The sequence below is a fragment of the Tursiops truncatus genome, chromosome 19, assembly GCF_011762595.2.
Source record: "Tursiops truncatus isolate mTurTru1 chromosome 19, mTurTru1.mat.Y, whole genome shotgun sequence".
Lineage (NCBI taxonomy): Eukaryota > Metazoa > Chordata > Mammalia > Artiodactyla > Delphinidae > Tursiops > Tursiops truncatus.
Window position 1 is genome coordinate 55108276 of NC_047052.1, and position 16276 is coordinate 55124551.

A 16276-nucleotide genomic window follows, 5' to 3' on the forward strand; every position below is an offset into this window, starting at 1 on the left:
GCTGAAACTGAAAGATCTTTGGCCAGAGACGTTCTGGATATTTTTACTCAAAACACAGGAGAAAAACCTTGATAACTGTTGTCAACTTTTCTTTCTGTCTCCCTTGAAAATAAATTAAACTGTGTAATATTATGTTTGCCCTTATCAATCAGCCTAAGCCAATGGGAACTGAAATCACATCCTGCTATGTGTCAACTTACTATTTATAAAAGTACCTGGCACTTTGATGCTTCTATACACACACGTACAACACAAGCCCTGAAGATACACTTCTCCTTCACTGTGTAAAAAGTCACATCTCATCCTCTTTTCAAAACTCACACTTAGGGCTTCCCTAGTGGCGCAGTGGTTGAGAGTCCGCCTGCCGATGCAGGGGACACGGGTTCGTGCCCCAGTCCGGGAAGATCCCACATGCCGCGGAGGGGCTGGGCCCGCGAGCCATGGCCGCTGAGCCTGCGCGTCCGGAGCCTGTGCTCCGCAACGGGAGAGGCCACAGCGGTGAGAGGCCCACGTACCGCAAAAAAAAAAAAAAATACTGATTATGTAATTACTCCCATTCCTTTCTCCCCTCAACCCCTGTCAACCAACCACTCTGTTTTCTATCTCTGTGGATTTACATATTCTAGCCTTCAGCGCAAACTTAGTTAGGACTTTGGACTTTTTTTCTAATATAAAGGCGAGCCACTGGCATGTTGGTTATAATTATTATTATATTCTAAGGGGAAAGAACAGAATGCCCCAAAGCCTGAAAGAACCAGGCACATCTCGAGAAACAAAAGGAGATTTTTCAGACTACAGCTTAAGATAGGGCTAGAGCAAGGGTTAGGTTTGGGGATAATCAGGAAAAAAAGCACAGAACTGATTCACTCTGCTGTACACCAGAAACTAACACAACATTGTACATCAACTATACTCCAGTTAAAAAAAAAAGAAAAGAAAAAAAAGCACGGGGTGTGCACGGGGGAAACGTGGGAGAGTTTTGTGCAAAGGATAGAACAGGTCAGCTGTGAGAGGTGGGAATATTAGAAGTCGATCTGGAACTCGTATTAGGGAAGGTTGAAGAAAGAGATAAGTGTGATGGCCCAAGTGAGGTGCCACAAGGTCCACAATGAGCAAGATATCAGTGAGGAGACAATGGCATCCACTAGATTCCTTCCATCCCAAACAAAGAGAGTCCTGGGACATACAGCCAAATAGACACTGACTCAACTCCTTGATGGGGCCCCAAGAAGAACACCCCCCCCCCCCGCCGCCCTCCTTTTCCACAGCTGTAGGCTCTATCCTTTTACTCTCACACTCCACACCAAGTCCCCTCCCCGCTCCCATGACCTATCTCTTAGAGACAACCAAGCCTTGGGATTCTAATGATGGTGTCCTCAGTTATGATCATCTGGTTGACCCCCATCCTGACAACTGTGTGACTTCTGGGTCTGAGGGAGGGGTGGGAGTGGCCTGTGGACAGCTCTGACCCGGTGCGTCAGGGGTTTCTTTCGGCTGTGCCAATCTTCTGCCAGAAGCCCCACCAGGAGTATTAGAACCACGGCCCCAAGGCATATCCGGACCAGATTGCTCCTAGTGTAATACTGGAAGGCAAGACCTGGAGGAACAAGAGAGACAGGAGCAGATGATAAAAGCCCATCTCCACAGGGGGCCCAAGTTCCATCTCCAGTCAGGGAACTAAGATCCCACATGCCGTGGGGCAACTAAGCCCACGTGTCACGACTACAGAGCCCACGCGCCCTGGAGCCCGAGTGACACAACTAGAGAGAGAAACCCTGCACGCCACAACTAGAGAGAAGCCCTCGCACCACAATGAAAGAACCCGCCTGCCTCAACAAAGACCCCGCGTGCCGCAGCTAAGACCTGACGCCACAAAAAAAGAAAGAAAGAAAATAAATAAGTAAATAATCAATTTTTTAAAAAAGATCTCACATGCAGCACGGTGCAGCAAAACAAAACAGCCCTTCTCCAAGACCCACATGCATATTGGGTTTCTCATAGCCGTATCCCTCATCTGAGACTCTGTTACTCCCGGCTAGCTAGGATGCCAGTCTCCTTTCTGGAAGGCTCCTCTCCTCCTCACCAAGGGTTAGGATTAGATAAGCCCAATTGTCTAAGTATCACCTCTTCCATACACCCCCTCACAGGCCTCTGATACAGCCTCACCCCACACACAGACACTACCTGGTTATTCGGCTAATCGTGGATCAGGAGACGGTTGTAATGGGTGGGGAGAGAGATGAAATTTATCTTTCTTTCTCTGACCTTTGAGAAGGTCACCTTCACACCTGATCCCTGCCCAGTTCGGAGCTCCACACACTAACAGTCCCCCTCCACTTCATACTTTACACACCAGAACCCAAGATCACAGAGCTGCAGCTCCTGTGTAGGGAAAGCAGCCAGCTTTGGGTAAAGACATGGGACGGGGAAAGGAAGTTGGTCCAGAGAAGGACACTTGCTCACCTGTTGGAGGGTCTGACTCCTTTGGAAGGATGGTGATATTCCTAGAAGTTTCTGGGAAACAAAAAGGGTAAGTGTAAAGGGGTGGAACCATCTCTTCTCCTACCCCTGCTTCTACCGCTATCCTGAACACATGCACTTGGGAGCCGGAATTCCAGGGTTATAAGAAGAGCATGAACTGTAGAGTCAGGGTGTTCCAATTTGAACCCCAGACCCATCACTTATTAGATGCAGGGTCTCGGGCAAATGACTTCACATGTATGAGTCAGTTTTCCTATCTGTCCTGAGAGTGACTGGGAACCCAGAAAGGTTTTGAACAGAGGGTGAAGAGGAATCTCATCAGGGTCTTAGAAAGACCCTGCTGGCATCAGGAACCTAAAAAAAGCTAGAGCTGTGTGGACGCAGTGGAGATATCTAACCTGTCCTCTGGGGATCTGTCAAAGGTTTTCCATCTTGGGGGAAATGGAGACTTTTTTCTGGGGAAGCCAAGGGCAAAGAGAATGGCAACATAAAGGAAGCATATTTGCGTTGGACTGGAGGAATAAGAAAAATGTACTGTGTCCAGGTAACTATGATCTATTTGGGGCTGAAGCATGGGCTCTGCCTGGAAGCAATGGGAACGAGATTACACACATGGATCAGAGCCAAGTCAGAAGAGCAATGTGTAGGGACGAGCAATGGCCTTCCCATGATAGCCTTGGTGCCGCCATCTTGGAAAGAGCCACATTACCCAGAACACTCTTCTGCCCCCAAGCTCAGAGCCCATCTCCATCCCATCCTCATCTTCAAACCCAGGACTTTCCTGGGAAGAATCAGGTGGTTTGAGAAGCAGATTAAAAGCCTACAGCCTGACACAGACGTAGAGAACAAATGTATGGACGCCACGGTGGGAAGTGGGGGTGGGGTGCGATGAATTGGGAGAGGGGGATTGACATCTATACACTACTGATACTATGTATAAAATAGATCACTAATGAGAACCTACTGTAGAGCACAGGGAACTCTACTCAGTGCTCTGTGGTGACCTAAATGGGAAGGAAATCCAAAAAAGGGGATTATACGTATATGTATAGCTGATTCACTTTTCTGTACAGTAGAAACACAACATGGTAAAATTTTTTTAAATTAAAAAAAAAAAAGCCTACAGCCTGAGCTGATGGAAGAGAGCCCCATCCTCCAACTCCTTTCTGCTGAGCAGTGGGCACCTGGCTACTCACCAGTGGTGGCAACTTCGTTCACGAGCGAGTGGTTCAGTTTCTTGGAGGCTTCTGAGAATTCTAAGCAAGAAGATTATAAGGAACTGGGTAATGCCAGGTTTGCCCAGTAAGTCCCTACTCTCCATACCCCTTCTCAGATACCCAGTCTCCCTGGAACCCATTTCTCTAACACACACTGCCCAGACACAGAGGAAAGACAAACTCAAAAAGCCCAAAATGGCTTAATAAGAAATGAGGTGTCAGGGGTCATTTCGAGATGTCACAGCCTAGCGTACTATTTCTTTCTTTCTTTTTTTTAAATTTATTTTATGTATTTATTTTTGGCTGCACTGGGTCTTTGTTGCTATGGGCGGGCTCTCTCTAGCTGCGGCGAGCGGGGACTACCCTTCGTTGCTGTGCGCGGGCTTCTCATTGCGGGGGCTTCTCTTGTTGTGGAGCACGAGCTCTAGAGCGCAGGCTCAGTAGTTGTGGTGCACGGGCTTAGTTGCTCCGCGGCATGCGAGATCTTCCTGGACCAGGGCTCGAACCCATGTTCCCTGCATTGGCAGGTGGATTCTTAACCACTGCGCCACCAGGGAAGACCTAGCGTACTATTTCTTAAGACACAGGCTGACATCCGATACCGCCGGAAGCAGCTGAGATGCCATGAAAATTGGGAAGACCATGGCTCACACAAAAGATAGTGCAGTGGTTCTCAAAGGAGCATCCCCAGACCAGCAGCATCAGCATCCCCTGGGAACTTGAAAATTATTGGACCCCACCCCAGACCCTCTGAATCAGAAACTCTACGGGTCTAGGAATCTGTCCTGTATAAGCTCTCTAGGTGATTCTCAAGCCCACTACAGTTTGAGAACCACTGATCAATGGAATCAGAGACTCAGAACTGGAGCCCAGGAATCTACAATTTTACAAGCCACCCTGCTTATTCTTCTACAGGTTAGACATCATAAACCATCCCCGAAAGGCTGGCGAGAGGTGGGGATGTGGCACAGGACAGTCATATCTATACATTTATCATACCTTCTTTACAAGCAGGAATAAGGAATTTTTAAAATAAAGCAAATCTGTGAAAGAGGCAAATGAAATAAACTGAGAAATCTAGACAAAGAGGAGAAAGAAAAGGGGGTCCATGTGCCTTATACCACGGAAACCAGGGTGAATCCTCCGGAACTTACCTGTCACAGAGGAAGGTGGTTCTGTAGGCAACCAGCTGGGGGTAAAAGAGGTCCCTGAGAAATCAGAAAAAGAAAAGAGAGAGAATTCTGTGCTCTGTTAGGTATGGAGCCTGAGCAAACCCAGTTTCCTCACCTGGAAAATAAAAATAAAGACGCTTCCATCATTGGACTGTTGTGGGTGTTAAATAGCATTTGAAAGACACACCTAGCACCTTCTGGGGCTGATTAATGACACTCCCTGCAGCTGCCTTCCCTGCTTTTCGAAGCTCAGTGCTTTCCTTTCTTCTGGATCTCTGTGACCTGCCGTCTTACTTATCTGCCTTCCCTGGGAACAAACCGGGCTCTTGCCTCCTGGGAAGCAGATGAGGAGACAGAAACTATGGGATACATCTGGGGAAGACAGGCATCCCATGTGGGGAGAAAAGGGAACTGCCTACGGAATAAAACACAGCCCCGCTTTCCCCTCCCACCACCCTTGCTGCTTGCTTCTGGGTTTTTTGTTTTTTTTTTACCTAGACAAGTCACAAGGCATTATTCATAGTATTAAAAGTTCTTTTTTTTACATCTTTATTGGAGTATAATTGCTTTACAATGGTGTGCTAGTTTCTGCTTTATAACAAAGTGAATCAGTTATACATATACACATGTTCCCATATCTCTTCCCTCTTGCGTCTCCCTCCCTCCCACCCTCCCTATCCCCTCTAGGTGGTCACAAAGCACAGAGCTGATCTCCCTGTGCTATGCGGCTGCCTCCCACTAGCTATCTATTTTACGTTTGGTAGTGTATATATGTCCATGCCACTCTCTCACTTTATCCCAGCTTACCCTTCCCCCTCCCATATCCTCAAGTCCATTCTCTAGTAGGTCTGTGTCTTTATTCCTGTCTTACCCCTAGGTTTTTCATGACATTTCTTTCCCTTAAATTCCATATATATGTGTTAGCATACGGTATTTGTCTTTCTCCTTCTGACTTACTTCACTCTGTATGACAGATTCTAGGTCCATCCACCTCATTACAAATACCTCAATTTCGTTTCTTTTTATGGCTGAGTAATATTCCATTGTATATATGTGCCACATTTTCTTTATCCATTCATCCGATGATGGACACTTAAGTTGTTTCCATCTCCTGGCTATTGTAAATAGAGCTGCAATGAACATTTTTTTCTTGGGAATTCCCTGGCGGTCCAGAGGTTAGGACTCCATGCTTTCACTGCTGAGGGCATGGGTTCAATCCCTGGTTGGGGAACTAAGATCCCACAAGCTGCACAGCATGACCAAAAAATTTTAAAAAATAAAATTTAGGGCTTCCCTGGTGGCGCAGTGGTTAGGAGTCCGCCTGCCGATGCAGGGGACGCGGGTTCGTGTCCCGGTCCGGGAAGATCCCACATGCCATGGAGCGGCTGGGCCTGTGAGCCATGGCCGCTGAGCCTGCGCGTCTGGAGCCTGTGCTCCGCAACGGGAGAGGCCACAACAGTGAGAGGCCCGTGTACCGCAAAAATAAATAAATAACTAAAATTTATTTTTCTTAGTGTGTATACCCAGAATAATGGCCTCCCAAATATGACAGTATCCTAATCCCCAGAACCGGTGACTATGGTACCTTCCATGGCAAAAGGGACTTTGCAGATATGATTCAGAATCTTGGGCTGATTCGCAGCAACATGGATGGATCTAGAGATTGTCATACTGAGCGAAGTAAGCAGGACAGAGAAAGACAAACATCACAAGATATCGCTCATATGTGGAATCTTAAAAAAAGGGTACAAATGAACTTATTTACAAAACAGAAATAGAGTCACAGACATAGAACACAAACTTATGGTTACTGGGGGAAAGCGGGGGAGGGACAAATTGGGAGACTGGGATCGATGCCTACACCCTACTATGTAGAAAACAGACAACTAATAAGGACCTACTGTATAGCACAGGGAACTCTGCTCAATACTCTGTAATGTATGGGAAAAGAATCTTAAAAAGAGTGGATATACGTGTATGTATAGCTGAATCTCTTTGTCATACACCTGAAACTAACACAACATTGTTAATCAACTATACTCCAATATAAAATATAAAAAAAAAATTTTAAATAAAAATAAGGGACCTCCCTGGTGGTCCAGTGGTTAAGACTCCACACTCCCAATGCAGGGGGCGCAGATTCGATCCCTGCTCGGAGAACTAAGATCCCACACGCTGCATGGCCCGGCCTAAAAATAAATTAATTAATTAATAAAATAAAGTAGGGAATTCCCTGGTGGTCCAGGGGTCCGTGCATCCACTGCAGGGGGCACAGGTTTGATCCCTGGTCGGGGAACTAAAGCTCCCGCATGCCACGCGGTGCGGCCAAAAAAAAAAAAGGAAAAAGGAAGAAACAAAATTTTAAAAAATAAAAATAAAATAAATGAAAAGACTGCATATATGTATATGTATAACTGAATCACTTTGCCGTACACCTGAAACTAACACAACATTGTAAATCAACTATACTTCAATAAAAAAATTTTTAAAAAGAATCTTGGGCTGGGGAGATTACCCTGGACTACCTGGGTGGGGCCAATCACAAGGGTCCTTAAAAGCATAAGAGACAGGCAGGAAGGAGGAAGAGTCAGAGATAGATTAGAAGATGCTATGATGCTGACTTTGATGATGGAGCAATGGACCATGGAAGCCAAGAGATGTAGGCACCTCTAGAAGCTGGAAGAGGCACCAGAAACCTCCCCTTGAGCCTCCAGAAAGAAGGCTGGCTGACACCTTTGTTTTATCCCCGCAGGACCCCTTTTTTTTCTTTTCCCCCCCCTGCAGGACCCCTTTTTGATCTCTGACCTCCAGAACTGTAAGGTAATAAACTTGTGATATTTTAAACCAGTGAATCCATGGTGATTTGTTACAGCAGCACTCAGACACTCATACACCCTCCAAAGCCTCTGTCTTCTCCTGCCCTCCCACTTTCTTCATGCCTATTGCTCCCTCCCCTTGGAGCTTCCACCAGGGCCTGTGAAGGCTGGGGGAAAAGGTTTGGTCTGCACCCCTAACCTGTGACCACGAGCTCCAGGGGGTCGCTGGGGGCCGACCACAGGTATGGAGATCTGCTGGAAAAGCTGTAGCACTGGTAGGTCCCACTGTGGGCAGCAGTCACCGTGGTGATGGGAAAATCAGCCTGGTACCACCTTTCAGGTGTCTTGTAGGGCCCAGTGTCCCCCTCCTTGTACAGAGCAAATTGGTCAAAACCATACTGGCTGTGACACCGTAGAGTTACGTCCGCTCCTGGGGCCACTGCCGTGCTGGGCTGGGCTGAGAGCGAGGGCTTGGTGAAAACTCCTGGGAGAGAAGAAAACTCTGGTATTAAAGATGGTGGCCCCTGTGGAAAACAGTATGGAGGTTCCTTAGAAAACTAAAAATAGAATTACTATATGATCCATCAATCCCACGCCTGGGCATATAGCCGGACAAAACTCTAATTCAAAAAGATACATGCACCCCTATGTTCATAGCAGCATTACTCACAATAGCCAAAGCATGGAAACAACCTAAATGTCCATCAACAGATGAATGGATAAAGAAGATGTGGTACATATATACAATGGAGTACTACTCAGCCATGAAAAGGGATGAAATAATGCCATTTGCAGCAACCTCGATGTAACTAGAGATTATCATACTAAGTGAAGTAAGTCAGAAAGAGAAAGACAAATACCATATGATATCACTTATATGTGGAATCTAAAATATGACACAAATGAACATATCTATGAAACAAAAACAGACTCACAGACATAGAGAACAGACTGGTGGTTGCCAAGGGGGAAGGGGCTAGGGGAGGGATGGAGTAGGAGGTTGGGGTGAGCAGATGTAAGCTTTTATATACAGAATGGATAAACAACAAGGTCCTACTGTATAGCACAGGGAACTATTCAATATCCTATGATAAACCATAATGGAAAAGAATATTTTAAAAAATAGAATATATATATATATCACCAAATCACTTTGCTGTACAGCAGAAATTAACACACCATTGTAAACCAACTATACTTCCATTAAAAAAATATTAAAACTGAAAATAAATAAATAAATAAAGATGGTGGCCAGTGTCTCAGCTGTGGGGATGGGAAGGTTCCCCCACCTCTTTACAGGCTAGGGAACTTTCCAGCTGTATCCAGCCTAGAGAAGCTACTCTTCCCACCACCAGCTCACAAAGTGGTTAAGGGAGCACGACAGGAGTGACATGACGGTACCCAGGCTCAAATCCTGGTTTTGCAGCTTAGGGGCTGGACGAATCTCCCCCTATATCTGTGCCTCCGTGCTCTCTACTATAAAACGGGAATGACTGGATGAAACAATATGTGTTAAGCATTTAACAGAATACGGAGTGCATAGCAAGCACCCAAAATATAATGGTAGTAACAAACTAGCTTAACCTGATACTATACCGTAAGCTTGTATTACAGTATACGATAGTTATATTGTAAACGTATTAGAGTGCCAGATTCCAGGTGCTGTTCCGAGACCATGCCATTTATCAATTCACTGAACCCTCACAAAGACCTATGCATTCACTCCTATAAATATCCCCACTTTATACATGAAACTAAAGTCCACAATGCTGAATCACTTGTCCGAGGTCACAAGATAGCATAAGTGGTGGAGCTGAAATTTGCAATCACGGAGGTTGGCTCCAGGCTGTCTGCTCCTAGAGGCGAACCTATCCTACTATGTAAGTTGATATTATTATCATCATCATGGAGCGTCTCAAGCCACGCCTGGAAAGCCATACTCACAACAGCCAAAGTTGCCTGATAATTATGGCTCATTCTTTCATTCAACAATTTTTTCCTCTGAGCAACTATTATGTATTAGTCTCTAGAAATAAAAATCCCGTCAGGAAGAAAGAATAGCCAACAGCTAATAGATGAGTAGGGCTTCCCCGGTGGCGCAGTGGTTAAGAATCTGCCTGCCAATGCAGGAGACACGGGTTCCAGCCCTGGTCCGGGAAGATCCCACGTGCCACAGAGCAACTAAGCCTGTGCACCACAACTACTGAGCCTGTGCTCTAGAGCCCACGAGCCACAGCTACTGAGCCCACGTGCCACAACTACTGAAGCCCGCACGCCTAGAGCCCGGGCTCCGCAACAAGAGAACCCAGCGCACCGAGAAGCCCAGGCACCACAATGAAGAGTAGCCCCTGCTCGCGGCAACTCGAGAGCCCGTGCGCAGCAACGATAGACCCAACACCGCCAAAAATAAATAAATAAAAATAAGTTAAGAAAAAAATAGATAAGTAAATGTGTGGCATACCAGATAACGATGAGTGCCATTTTAAATCGAGATGGAATTTTAAGTAGGGTGGTGAGGGAAATAATGAGAAGATAGTATTTGATGGGGGACTTCCCTAGCGGTGCAGGGGTTGAGACTCTGCACTTCCAGTGCAAGGGCACAGGTTTGATCCCTGGTGGGGGAGCTCAGATCCCCCACGCTGCGTGGTGAGGCCAATAAATAAACAAATAAATAAGCTACCTTCTTTTAAAAATAAAATTAAAAAAAGATAGTATTTGAGTCAGCCCCCAAGGCACACTGGTGGACCACTGTACCTCAAGTAGTCGGGAGTTAGGGTGAGGCAAGCTAGGCACTCTCTTCGGATGAAAAAAAAAAAAAACCTTCAGTAATCAAGATAAATATTATTTTAATGCAAATTTTAAAATAAAAATGAATGCAAACACATTTACAGGAAACAAAATATCAAGATTTTAAACAAAGACAGAATCCACCTGTGCCCAGGGGAGCCATGTTGAAGTCTGAAACATGAACCTACCCTGCTGTATAACTTGCTATTATTATCATCACAGAGGCTCCCAATCCACGCCTGGCACACAGTACTCACAACAGTGAAAGCTGCCTGATAATTGGAGGCAAAAGGCTCAAAACGTTTTCATGGCTTTTTACGGTTCATTTTTTCCACGTTATGAACATAGCTGCAAAAAGACTGAAAAGTTTAAAAGTAGGTTACTAAAACTCACATTATTTTAAGTTTAAATATTTTATTTATACAAAAAATTAACAGAATTCATTTTCATTTTACTCTCCTGGCTTTGATGGAAGCAAACTCAATGTTTTTTGAAGCCACTTCAGAAAATAATCATTTAAAAATGCATTAGCTAGAAAAGGATATGCGGAGAACATTTTATTCCATCAAAAAATAAAAAGGCATAAACGTGGGACTTCCCTGGCGGTCCGGTGGTTAGGACTCCGTGCTCCCACTGCAGGGGGCATGGGCTGGCTCCCTAGTCAGGAAACTAAGCTCCCGCGTGCCGCACAGTGCAGCCAATAAAGAAACAAATTTATTTTTTCAATGCATAAATGTGGCTAGAGGGGTACGCATTTTTCCTCTTGTGTCAGGTCTGGATGTGGCTTGGAACGGCATTCCCGGAACTTGTCTTTACTTAAAATTGCGGTATTGTGTACATCGTGGATGTTTTTGCATTGATTTGGGTTTTGGTTTTTTTTTTTAAGATATTGCATTAACGTATTACTTATGTTGATTACTGAGTTTTTTGGCACCTAAATTTAGCACCTAAAGCCAATGCCCCGCTTGCCCCACCCTAAGCCCAACCCCTCTGGGACTCTGGATTGGGACTTTGGATTTACGGTCACCATAACCCCCACTGTCTGAGCTCAGAACTGAGGACCACGCAGCCCTGCGGCTACAAATCCAGCCGCACCCCACGCCCAGTTACCAGTAGCAACCAGCTCCAGCTGGTTGCTGGGGGGAGACCAGGTGGTCCCGCTCTGATAGGAGCAGCGGTAGCGTCCGACGAAGCGTTGTTCCATGGCCGAGATGGAGAGCTCCGCCTGGTCCAAATACTTCCGGGATATCAGTTCCTCCAGGCGGTACAAGTCCGCGCCTGGAGGGCCCTGACAGCTGATGGTCACCGGCTTCCCCAGGGGCACAAGGGAGCCGGGCCGGGCCTGGAGGGAGGGCTTGGGCAGCAGGCCTGGAAGGGAAGCAGAGTCTAGCAGAGATCAGCTTCCCACAGAGCCTCCTCCTGGGCTCTCCCACCCGCTTCTGCCCTCTCGCTGGCTGAATCCAGAAGAGGGATCTGGACTCACCTTTCTGAGCCTGTATCACCTGCCCCAGACACAGCCCTGAGGAAAGAAGCAAAGGGTCAGTCACCAGGACCTCAGCATGAATCCACACTTCCTGCGTGCTGGGCACCGGGATGAGAAACTTGCATGCATTGGCGTTCTTTTTTTCTTTTTTTAAAATTTTTATTTTATGTTGGGGCTATAGTTGATTAACAACGTGATAGTTTCAGGTGTTCGCTTTCTTTTGTCATAATTTTTTTTTCAAAGACACACATGCACGTAATTGAAGTGAAAGAAGCCAGCCAGGAAAGGCCATGATTGTATGATTCCATTTCTATGAAACATCCAGAATGGATCAATCCGTCCAGAGACAGTAGATGGGGGAGGGGGGCGGCGGGTACCGGGAGGAGCAGGGATTGGGGAGTGATTGTAACGGGTATGAGGTTTCCTTTTGGAGTGGTGAAAAGGCCTTGGAACTAGAGAGACGTGTTGGTTGCACAACATTGTGCGTGGACTGCATGTCATCAATGGTAAATTTTATGTGAAGTGTATTATTTTACCACAATTTTAAAAAAGCTGAACAGGGATTCCTTGCCGCAACCCCCAGCTCCCTGCAGTACGCTTCCCCATTCACACAGCTGGAAAGAGAAGGGAGCTGTGTGCTAGCAGGGGCTCTCACTTTTTTCCAGTTTCACAGAGATGTAATTGACATGTAACATGGTGTACGTGTAACAGTGTTGATTTGAGACATTTTTCTGTAGCAGGATGGTTACCACCATAGTACTAGCTGACACCTCTAGCCGGACACATAGTTGCTATTTCTTTTTAGTGGTGAGAACACTGAAGATCTAGTCTCTTAGCAACTTTCAAGTGTATATTACAGTATTATTAGCTATAATCACCATGCCATATATTAGATCCCGACGTGGTGTCTTGCATTAAATCATAAGTCAAGAGCTCTCAGGGTGCATTAATACTGGATTCCTCCCTATTTTATGCTTTCGGGTTAAATCAATATTCTCCCTATTTTGTGCTTTTGGGTTAAGTCATTATTATGACTGTGCAAATATTATTCACACCTGAGCATTATAATGTCCCTACATACTATTTTTCTATTTATTTTCCCTAGGATCAATAATTGTATGTTTTATTTCCATCCACATAGTGTTCCTTGAACCTATATCTAATGCTTTTCACAATTTTCAATAGCCTTTCCATGTAACTTTACACATCTATCAAGCTGCATCATCTATACATTCCACTTTTATCCTTGGAGGTGCCTTCCCCCCATTTTCTCTTCTAACTGAACTAATTCTTCTCTAGGTTGAAAAACTGCCCTTTTTCTCTCAAGCTAAGACTCTTTTTTTTTTTTAACCGTTTTGCTGAGTTAGTAGCATTAACAATTTAAGTCTCCCTAGGGTTGCCAGATTTAGCAAATAAAAACATGGGACTCCCAGTGAAATTTGAATTTCAGGTAAACAACAAATAATATACAGCATATATTGCAGAGTAGGTCCCGTGAGGCCCACGACCAGGTAGATTCAAACACTAGCAGCATATTTTCGTGGTAAAGAATGTGGATTTGGTGCAAACATTCCTTAGTTTGTATTCGAGCCATAGCTGTGTGACCTTAAACAAGTTACTTCATCCTTCCGGGCCTCAGTTTTCTCACCTGTAAAATGGGAATAATCGTAGGCCCTACTTCATCAGGCTGTTATGGGGATTAAATGAGTAAGTGTCCATTTAAAACCATAGAATAATGTATCTGTAAGTGCTACATGAGTGTCTTTAAAGAACGAATAAGTGAATGAGAGGCAGTTTGTGTTCATAGTATACACTCTTATCCCCAGTAACACCAACTGTTTCCTTCCTTCTTAGCCGCTTGGAGCCTCTGTCCTTTTAGTGATAAAGTTCTTTTGAAGAAATAAGGAAATAATGCACACACGTGCCCAGAATAAAGCTTGATACGGAGAAGGCAGTAAAAACGCATCTGAGCCCACCCCCAGTCCTGTTAAGGGGGACTCTTACTAGAGCCTTAGTGAGGTTAATTGGCAAACAGAAATCTTATATATCTAAGGCTTACAGCATGATGACTTGTGAAATAATTACCACAATCAAGCTAATTAGCACATCCATCACCTCACGTAATCATCTTTTTTTTTTGGTGAGAAATTTAAATGTACTCTCTTAGCAAATTTCAAGTATATGCTACAGTATTATTTGCTATGATTATCATTCTATAATTTGGATCTCCAGAAGTTCTTCATCTTATAGCTGGAAGTTTGTACCCTTTGACCAACATCTACCTCCCCATTTCCCCCACCCCCATGCCCCGGCCCCTGGCATCTACCAACCTACTCTCCGCTTTTGTGGGTTTTTGAGATTCCATGTATAAGTAAGATCCTGCAGTATTTGTTTTTCTCTCTCTGGATTATATCACTCAGCATAGTACCCTCAAGGTCCGTCCACGTTGTCACAAATGGCAGAATTGTTTGCACCAGTACCATGAGGGATACTGACAAGCTAAATCTGTAATCTAGCCCTGATACCAAATCCACATTAAACAAAATTAAAAATTAAAACATAACAAGGACCAATTGTATAGCACAGGGAACTCTCCTCAATACTCCATACTGGCCTGTATGTGGAAAGAATCTTAAAAAAGGTGGATATATTTATATGTATAGCTGATTCACTTTGCTGTATGCCTGAAACTAACACAACATTGTAAATCAACTATACTCCAATAAAAATTAACAACAGGGCTTCCCTGGTGGCGCAGTGGTTGAGAGTCCGCCTGCCGATGCAGGGGACGCGGGTTCGTGGCCCGGTCCGGGAAGATCCCACATGCCGCGGAGCGGCTGGGCCCGTGAGCCATGGCCGCCGAGCCTGTGCGTCCGGAGCCTGTGCTCCGCAACAGGAGAGGCCGCGACGGTGAGAGGTCCGCGTACCGCAAAAAAAAAAAAAAATTAACAACAAAAAAAAGCGAAGAGCCAAGGAAATGTTTAAATACTGTGGAATAATATTCAGCTATTTAAAAGAATAAATTAAAAATTATACACGTCTACTGCTATGTGTCAAAAAGTAAGCTGCAGAATGTGTACCATATGTTCTTATTTTTATAAGAAAAAGCTATGTACGTATGTGTACACATTTGTACTAAAAAATTAAGATAAATGTAGAAGGATAAACAAGTATTGGCTACTGTTGGTGAGTTAAGGGGGGCTTAGAACAGAATTTATTGTTTTCTTATATGTTCTCTTACAACTTGTAAAAAGAAGCATAAACTTTTATAAAGAACCTAATAACAGTTTAATTAAAAAAACACACACACAACAAGGACCTACTCTATAGCACAGGGAACTATACTCAATATTCTGTAATAACCTATAAGAAAAAGAATCTGAATAAGAACATATATATGTATATATCTCAGTCACTGTGCTGTACACCTGAAACTAACACCACATTGTGAATCAACTATATTTTAATTAATTAATTAAAATTAAAACAGCATGGAGTAGTGGGAACGTTGCAGTCAACACTGGGAAACCTGTATTTATTTTTTAACTCAGCCATGAATAAACTAGAGTAATTCAGACAAACACCATCTCCCAGTTTTCCCACCCAACAAATAAATGCGGTGACCCTTGGTCACCTCCTGCCCTGAAAATTTCCTCTTGCCTCTTGTACTGATGCAATTTTTTAAAAAATTCTTTGTCTCATAGCCCACTGCCTATCCCTCAGCATTTTGCAGATTGACTCACCAAGACAGAAGAAAGCAGCCATGGTTGGGGACATGGTTCCTCGGCCGGTCCTGAGCTGTATAGCCCGGGAGGGAAGCCCTGGGTGCGGGCTGGAGCAGAGATACAGGATGTGATGGGAATGAAGAATGCTCTCCTCCCTTCCCCCATCGGCCTGGCTTTTCCTAATTGAGACTCATCAAGCTGGAGGCGTCCCCTCAGTAGAATGACTTGCACACAAGCTCCAAGGAGCCTGGCTTATCTCCCGTCACCAGCCCAGTGTCCCAGCAGGTCTGCCTAGTGAGGCATCGTCTGCGTTCTGATACTCCCAGAAGCTCCCTGGCATTCATTAGGGACATGCAAGTCAAAACCACAATGAGATATCACTTCACACCCATGAGGATGGCTCTATCAAAAAGACAGATATTAACAAATGTTGGTGAGGAAATGGAGAAGTTGGAGTCCTCATGCTTTGCTGGTAGGTGTATAAAATGGTGCCTCTGCTGTGGACATTTCCTCAAAACGTCAAGCAGTGAATGCTTCAGCAACTCCACTTCCGGGTATATACCCAAAAGAACTGACAGAAGGAACCTGAACAGAT

At 44.8% G+C, this 16276-nt stretch overlaps 1 protein-coding gene across 3 annotated transcripts in view; it reads right to left on the minus strand.

Moving 5' to 3' along the window:
• Positions 1-685: 685 nt before the first annotated feature.
• The window catches only part of GP6 (glycoprotein VI platelet), a 28340-nt gene continuing 12749 nt past the window's right edge, over positions 686-16276 (minus strand). For all 3 annotated transcript variants that reach the window (XM_033845849.2, XM_033845848.2, XM_033845847.1), the window contains 8 exons: positions 15700-15788; positions 11957-11992; positions 11584-11841; positions 7886-8170; positions 4853-4906; positions 3678-3737; positions 2464-2514; positions 686-1597 (listed from right to left, as the gene is read on the minus strand). In XM_033845849.2, the coding sequence (XP_033701740.1) occupies positions 1377-1597; positions 2464-2514; positions 3678-3737; positions 4853-4906; positions 7886-8170; positions 11584-11841; positions 11957-11992; positions 15700-15788 (1054 nt within the window). In that variant the 3' untranslated portion in view covers positions 686-1376. The remainder of the gene's footprint in view (positions 1598-2463; positions 2515-3677; positions 3738-4852; positions 4907-7885; positions 8171-11583; positions 11842-11956; positions 11993-15699; positions 15789-16276) is intronic.